This window comes from Opisthocomus hoazin, chromosome 4, assembly GCF_030867145.1.
Source record: "Opisthocomus hoazin isolate bOpiHoa1 chromosome 4, bOpiHoa1.hap1, whole genome shotgun sequence".
In the NCBI taxonomy this organism is placed as follows: domain Eukaryota; kingdom Metazoa; phylum Chordata; class Aves; order Opisthocomiformes; family Opisthocomidae; genus Opisthocomus; species Opisthocomus hoazin.
In genome coordinates, this window is record NC_134417.1 from 65,905,409 (window position 1) to 65,912,883 (window position 7,475).

A 7,475-nucleotide genomic window follows, 5' to 3' on the forward strand; every position below is an offset into this window, starting at 1 on the left:
GTTCCCATTCCAACCTTACCCACCCCCCCCTTTTTAAAATATATAGATATGTAGTCACAAAACATAAAACATGCTGCAATGATACAAATATATTTTTTGATACGGAAATTACAGTACATTATAAACCATGAAAACAAATTGAGGCACTAGACTGTACATCAGCTCTGTTCTGCACTGGCTGTGAAGCTGTTAGACTTGCTTTCAATGAACAAAAGAATATTTTCTTTGTTTGGTGAACATAACTTTACGGGTCATATCAAATGATGTGCTTTGTTGTGAGACGTCACCAGGGTTGCTGGTCCTTTCAGAACCACAACGCACCTACACAACACGTATCGCTGCCACAATATGAAAAATAATAACTTTATTGAATGTACAACTCAAAAAAACCCAACAAAAACCCCACCGGTTATTATTAAATACATAATTATTCCATACAGTGGTTAGTTTATATTACACTGCATTGGCCATTGGAACAAATGAAATTTAATAAATAATGCACGGGAATGTCTCATTTACGCCTCTGTTCGTAATTCTGTGCTATGCTCCTTTCAGAGGACCCTGCAAAAAAACAAAGCAGAATGAATTGCGTGGTGCAGCCTTGCATAAACCCCAGCAAGCCCAAGGAAACGTCAGAGATCTGCAGCCCGCTGGGTCACCACCGGACCCCGTCAGAGCGTTTAGACCCAAGATGAGGGATCCTGGCACAGCCTTGAGCTGCTTTGATTTGGTTTTACCCCTCAGGCTACCCTCGAGGGGGCTGAAGGTCTAAGCAGTGCTTTCTACCTCTCGTCTATCGAGCTCCTTGAAGCACCATTAGCTCAAAGCCTTTTTACGTTCCAGCAATCCATCTAGCTGATGGCGTCTCAGCACTCAGATCAATTTGTGGGTAGAGACTTTCTGCATAGACATTGCCAGCTTCTGTCCTGCAGAGTCAGCTCTTTGCCAGGTTTAAACCCTCCCTGTCCCCAAGCCCTGCACACGGGGATACCTTTCACTAAAACCTGCAGCAGGAGCTAAGCAAACCTCATACTAACCTGTGGACCAGCCACAGCCTGAAATAGTCTTCAGTAATGTATTTAGCATTTAGCAGCAGTAGACATCTCCTCACTCTTTTAAAATGAGAGGGAAACCCAGACAGACCTTCTTGGGCAGAGCCTGAGCACGGGGTGATGCAGCTGGTCACCAGAGTCATCTTCGCTTCGACCCCAAAGGGAGGATTGCTTTCATGCAGTGTATGCATGCCCGACTACTGCATGCAACACACAGCTTGCCTGGGGGCCTTCAGCACTGCATCCTACAGGGAGCTGGCATTCTGGATCAGTCAAGGTTTTAATTAATTAGACTTCCATTTTTACTGGGCTAAATAGGAAGCAAGTTGTTCTTTCTTTCTCAGTACGCATTATTGTAGTATCTTTACTGCACATGTGACTGTTTTCTAGCTTCTACCAGGAGCGTTCACCCGACAGACGGCCCAACTCGGGAGACAGTCAGTGTCAGACCGCATTTTACCAACCCGGGGACCATGAGACCAGCATCCTGGTAACCTGCTTTGTCACACGAGGTTTTAAGTCAGCACGGCTCACACACCCAGCAGCGGGGCGGTCTGAGCTGCTACACATTGCCAGGGGACTCTGGGGCTTTCTGCAGAAGAAAACCACAGCACTGAGGCATGGCACCGAGAAAAGATCCCATCCAGTTAAACACCTTTCACTAGGGAGAAGTAAAGACAGTCCTAGCACATACTCCTGGTCTTGCTTTGATTACACAGTTCTTAGGACCTATCTTCTCCTCCAGAGGAGCAGAAGCAACTTCCTAGCATTTTCCTCTCAGGGAATCAGGCAGAAACCCAGTCAATTCTAGTTTTACCTGTCAGGCAGGTATTACATAGCCCAACAGGGTAAAACTTCATTATTCCCCTTTGTTACAAATACCACATAACAGTATCCTGACTGTATCACCAATTTTTAAATTAGAGCAATCAAATATTGGCCTTTTTTAAACATTTGCTGTATTTTACACTCTCATATTAATGTAAATGTAATCCCAGTGGAAACCAAACCAAATTTGTTAGTTCCAGGCTATTTACTTTTGTGATAGCAGATATATTTACAGGTATTGTGCATTTAATAGATATTGCCACCACAGATAAAATTGTACAAAATTATTCATGAAACATAGCAATTTGCAAAATGATGCAGAGAGCAGTATTACTAGTCTGAACAGGGTTTAATTGAAAATAAAAGTTACTGACAACCATAATTGCAGCATATAGATCACAGCGTGTATCCACATAATATAAAGGTGTCAGCTAGTAATTTAACTTTTATCATCCATTTAAGAAAACAGTGAGAACTATTTCAGAGGTGTGAAGTATGCATTAGGGTTTTTTCATTATTTTAATTCCTATTCTGGGGAATTAACTGACACTTTACGGTTCACAGTGAGGGATTTCCTCCTTACAGCCCTATAGCACAGGGAATGCAGAACGACTAGCAGTCTGCAGTTACCCACAGGGGTTGTGCACATGAGGGAGGAGGATTCTGCCCTAAATGGATGCTGTTCAAATATAACAAAAAATTCACAGCATCAGTTCAAATCTTAGAATGCTTTTTGCTGGGTTTTTTTAGGTAAAATGAAAAGCTGGAGGAAGCTGGGAATGTTTAACAGCTTGACCTGCAAAATGAGATGATGTTAACGGCAGATCTCTGCTCTTTCACCTCCTGCTCAAGTTTGAGGAGCAGTGATTGGCAGACAGAAGGAGGGTATCCCTTTATCTGGGGAGATTTGGATTTGCATCACAAGTTTAAATGAGCTTTACATTTTCAGCTTCTGATTTTTTCCTGATTGGTCAGCAAAATTTCATTTTTTCTTGTAATAATACTTTGGAGACTGGCAGAACACGCTGTCAAGGACAGGGGCAGTAAAGAAAGTGCCCTGGGGTCTTCTACCTGACCTTGCCTGCACTATGGCAGCTCAGACCAGCCTGGTCATCTCAAGCATTAGGGTGAAGCGGACCCTGAAATATTTTGGTTAAGAAAGAAAATCCTGGTCCTTTTTCAGAGAACTCTAGGTCTATGGTACATAAAAGCTGCTGCTTCTGTCTGCTGGGAGAGAACAAAGACGCAACAGAATGAAGAGGCTACATACCACCAAGTACCAGATGTAGTCATATACATACCAGAATTTAAAGATCTTTTGCCCATAAGTCCAACAAAGGAGTCTGTTTTATGCCCTGCAAAAATATATTTGGGGGTGTTTTAATACATTTTCAATAGGCAGGCTTTTAAGATAACATGTTCTCGTGAGGAAGGAAGACCCAGGCTCCAGAACCGCTCATCTCACATGCTAGTTGTTCACCCCACTCTCAAACAACGGAGAATGAACATCAGTCTGACTAATCAGACTAAACAGGTGAGACCAAGGCACAGGCCAGTTAGTGGACATCATCTCATTAACTCAGATAGACTTTTTTGGGTTGTTTTGTGGTGTTTTCAATTATAATGGAAAAACCAATGGCAAATAACCAATTCTTATTCCTCTCCCAGTACAATTCCTATGGATTTGAGCAGATGCACAAGAAGGCAGTGTCTTGGTATAGCCTGCACCTCCATGACGATTCTGATTCTGATATCTGATTCTACCTGGTGGTGTTTTTTTCTGTAACACGGAAAAAAAAATCTTCCTCACGGGTCAGGCAGAGCCCTTACTGGAGAGAGAACCAGTGGAACTCTATGTCTGGACACGTCTGAGCTAGACAGTCTGGCTCTATTTTTGGAATATTTATGAGTTCAGATACGACCTTCCTGTCCCATTAGTACTCCTCAAGGCACTGGATGCGTAGAAGATAAATTACTCCAAGTTTTGGCCTACAGCATGTATCAGATACAACGGTAGCTACAGTTTCAGGTAAGGACCAAAAAGGAGCCATTCTTCTTTCTTTAAGCTGACTTTTAAGGCAAAGTTAGAAAAATGTCTTTGGAAAGAATTTTGCTTGGCTAATTTATCCAGAAACCAAGATAAATGATGCTCAGACCTCACAGGTATTAGTTCAAGCTGAAGCAGTTTCAGAAAGCTATAACTTTTTACTTTAGTCAGCAGGTATTTGGCATGAGCTTTGTATCAAATTCTTTAATTGGTCTTCCAATACATAATCCTAGTGATAAAATCTTGCGGCTAGCAGAAGGCCAGGACAGTTATTGACCTCTGTGGACAGAGAAGGTCTCACAGAATATAAGAGCATTTTTACTTATTAAAAGTCTTCCAGCTACAGCCTAAGCATTTTCAGCTAAATTCAGAGAATCAAACGGTCACTGTGCAGAGCAACACCGCACCGCTGACACCACCTCCCGCAGGGTGTTACACAGAAGCAAAGCAAGGCACACTTACTAATGGGGCAAGATACGCCTGTTTGTATGGCAGCAGATCATCGGTCAGCCCCTGCTGGGAGCGGGGGTCTGATTCCCACCCAGGCGATGCTGAGAGCACGGATACAGCATCTCGCATGCGACGACAGGCGCTCTGCTGTGCAATCATTCTCAGGGATTTTGGGAATTCACTATTATAATTTTCCAGATTTTGCCGTCTTAATTGCACCTCTGAGTCTGGCAGTCAGCCTGCCTTGCCTATGAGAAAGGCTTACAGAATCCCCCCCATGGGAAATAAGAGAGAGCTGCAACATCCACATATTAATGTGGACTGAGATCTCAAAGCCTGTGGCGGCTCAGATGAGGTTACAGGCTCAAGGCGACACCGAGGGGGTTCAACCCTTTGACAGAACATTTCTCCACCACCGGTGCTGCCAGTCCTTCACTGAACTCCGTCACCTTCTAACCAGTCCCCTCAAACACACTATTCCCCATTTGTATATCTTCTAATGATCACTTAAAATACTTGCATTTTTTAAAACTTACTTTTGTGAGAGATCTGGCCATATCCTGATTGGGAGAGGAAAAGAAAGAGAAAAAAAGGAAAAAGAGTTGTTCAAAAAGGATTGGCATATACACATGATGCTATTGCAATGCTTTGAAGAATCAAATACAGAAACTACCCTACGCATATTCCACTGAAGGGGAATTAAGGCAATCATTTACAACTGCATTTCTTTTTGAACAGACTGCAAAGCCTTGTTTCAGCTAAACCCACGCGGTTTAGATCTGTTTAGCTCCAAGGTGCTTACATCAATTCTTGGGTCGGTACACCTGCAGGAAACAAGGCAATAATTGCATGCACAATTTCCACACTCCATCAGTTCAGTGGCACATATGCTGACCTGTGAATTATCGTGATACTCCTTACTGGTATTTACGTGCTGTAACTGGTGTGCACTTAACACCGTAATGTGAAGCCTGCTCTTTCCCAATCGGTGAGGATACCTGTCTTGAACTTGCAAAAAAACAAAGCAACACAACCAAACCCCGACACCCCACACACCAACTTCTGAGCAGGACTGAGCGCGTTCAAGCGGAGCGGCACAAGGAGGAGAGGCATGCAGAGGCGTGAGAGGGAGCCAGCCCCCTGCCCCGCTCACCGGCATCCCGCTTGCCCATGAGGCCGAAGAACTGCTGGGGCCGGGGTCTCCGGGCCATCCTCTGCAACAAGTGCTCCAGGGGCAGCGGCAGCTCCTCCTGCGGGGCGACAGCGCCGGGGCTCAGCGGGACCCCCCGGGGGGTGCAGAGCCCCATACCCCCACCTCCAGCCCCCGCACCCCCCAAGCCCCCGCAGCCCGCCCGGGCTCACCTTCACCGGGTCGCCGTCGGACCAGTCGGACCAGTAGCTGAGGTCGTCGGTGGCTCCCAGCTCCTCGGCCAGCGCCTGCGCCGAGGCCAGGAGGAGCACGGCCAGAGCCAGCGTGACCCTCATCGCCGCCTCGAGGTCCTGCGGGGGGGCACGGCGTGAAGCGCCGGCACCGGGGGCACTGGCGGGGTGGGCAGCCCGCACGGCCCCGCACACGCACACGGGGAGCCCGGTGCGCGCCGGGGTGCACACTGCTAGTAACACACACACACCCCCGACAGATGCACCCACAGCTGGACGCCCGCCCGCCCGCCGTCTGCGGACCCCGCGCAGCTGGACACGCGCAGCAGCACACAGGCGGGCACGCGCGTCCAGCGGTGCCCCCCCGCACGCTGACACACGGAGTGACTCGTACGCGCGCCCTCACGCGCAGGCACGCACCGGGATACTCACACCTCCACGCAGACACGTGTCCGTGCGGGTGCACACCCCCCCCCTCCCCGCACACCCAGGTATCCGCACGTCCGGCTGCCAGCTCGGGGCCCCGCACACCAACAGCTGCGCGCCGCGGGTGCACACACGGACCCGCATGCAAAGACACGCGTGGCTGGCGGTGCGCGCACCCCCCTCGCACGCCCGCACGGGCACAAAGCCACCCCTGCGCGGAGAGGGGAAGGCGCGCACACACAGGCACGCACAGCCCCCCCCCCATGCACACACACACAGACCCCCCGCACAGACACGTACAGACGGACACGCAGAAGTACACGCGCGCACACCCTCACAAACACCGAGACGAGCGCACGCATGTCGGCAGGCACACACGGACGGACGGACGGACGGACACGGTCCCGCAGGCACACGCACCGTCTGCACCGGGGAGGGCGGGCGCTGCTCTCGGCCGTCGGCGGGAGCACTCCCCGCTTTATATACCTGGAGACGGGGAGGGCCGAGGCCGCCTCATTTGCCTAAATGCAATTACCCCCCCCCCCCCCGCCCCCCGGTTTTATCGTCCCAGCCCCGCGACAGCCCCCGCCCCCCGCCCCCGCGGCCCCTCCCGGCGCTGCGCGGGGCCGGGGAGCGGGGAGGCGGCCGAGCGATTCCCCCCCTGCCCGCCGCCTCTCCGGGACCCCAGGGCCGCCCCGTCCGGGCGTCAGGGTGCGGATGCCGCTTTTCTCTCCACACACCCCCCCCCCCAACCCCGCACCGAGGGGAGAGCTGCTGCTGTCCGCAACCGGCGGCACCGCCCGGGGGGCGAGCAGCGGGCAGCGGGCAGGGGCCGGGGGGCCGGGGGACAGCGCCAAGCGGGGACCGAGCACCGGCGGGGCCAGGAGCGAGTGAGGGGTGCACGAAGCTGAGGAGGGTCCCATCGCCCGGAGGGTGCAGCGTCTGGGGGGCCGGGCACCCTGGGGCTGGTGCGTGTGCTTGCGGCGGGGCTGCCGGCGCGGGGTACCGGGTGGGCACAGCTGGGCTGGCCGCTCCGGTGGGGCGAATGCCGCCCCTGAAAACCGGCCGGTATCTCCAGCAGCGCACCTCTGCCTCCATCCTTCCCCTCCGGTGGGGCGAATACCGCCGCTGGAAACGAGCCAGTCTCTCCAGCAGCGCATCCCTGCCTTCAGCCTTCCCCTGCAACAGCTTTGCGTTGCTGCCGGGGTTCTGCCCGGGTGACTGTTCAGGCTGTCTTCCGTTTCACAGTTGTTCCATCTTATTTCTCCAAGGTCAGTTGTGCACAAGGAGTT

General features: G+C 51.1%; 1 protein-coding gene across 1 annotated transcript; it reads right to left on the reverse strand.

Annotated features, from left to right (window-relative positions):
* Window positions 1–349: 349 nt before the first annotated feature.
* LOC104330877 (protachykinin-1) lies at window positions 350–6,695 on the reverse strand. The gene is made up of 6 exons (XM_075417467.1): window positions 6,604–6,695; window positions 5,740–5,877; window positions 5,531–5,627; window positions 4,914–4,937; window positions 3,182–3,235; window positions 350–561 (listed from the first exon to the last, which is right to left on the reverse strand). The coding sequence occupies exons 2-6, from the start codon at window positions 5,860–5,862 to the stop codon at window positions 512–514; spliced, it is 348 nt and encodes a 115-aa protein (XP_075273582.1). The 5' UTR covers window positions 5,863–5,877; window positions 6,604–6,695; the 3' UTR covers window positions 350–511.
* Between the last annotated feature and the right edge of the window lie 780 nt (window positions 6,696–7,475).

Bases quoted from the DNA above. Each gene is read 5' to 3' on its own strand.
- LOC104330877 (XM_075417467.1), bottom strand. From the start codon at position 5,862: ATGAGGGTCACGCTGGCTCTGGCCGTGCTCCTCCTGGCCTCGGCGCAG. The intron at 3,236-4,913 runs GTAAGTTTTAAA...ATATTTTTGCAG, and splicing joins TGGCCAGATCTCTCACAAAA to GGCATAAAACAGACTCCTTT. The intron at 562-3,181 runs GTATGTATATGA...GTTTTTTTGCAG, and splicing joins CAAAAGATCTTTAAATTCTG to GGTCCTCTGAAAGGAGCATA.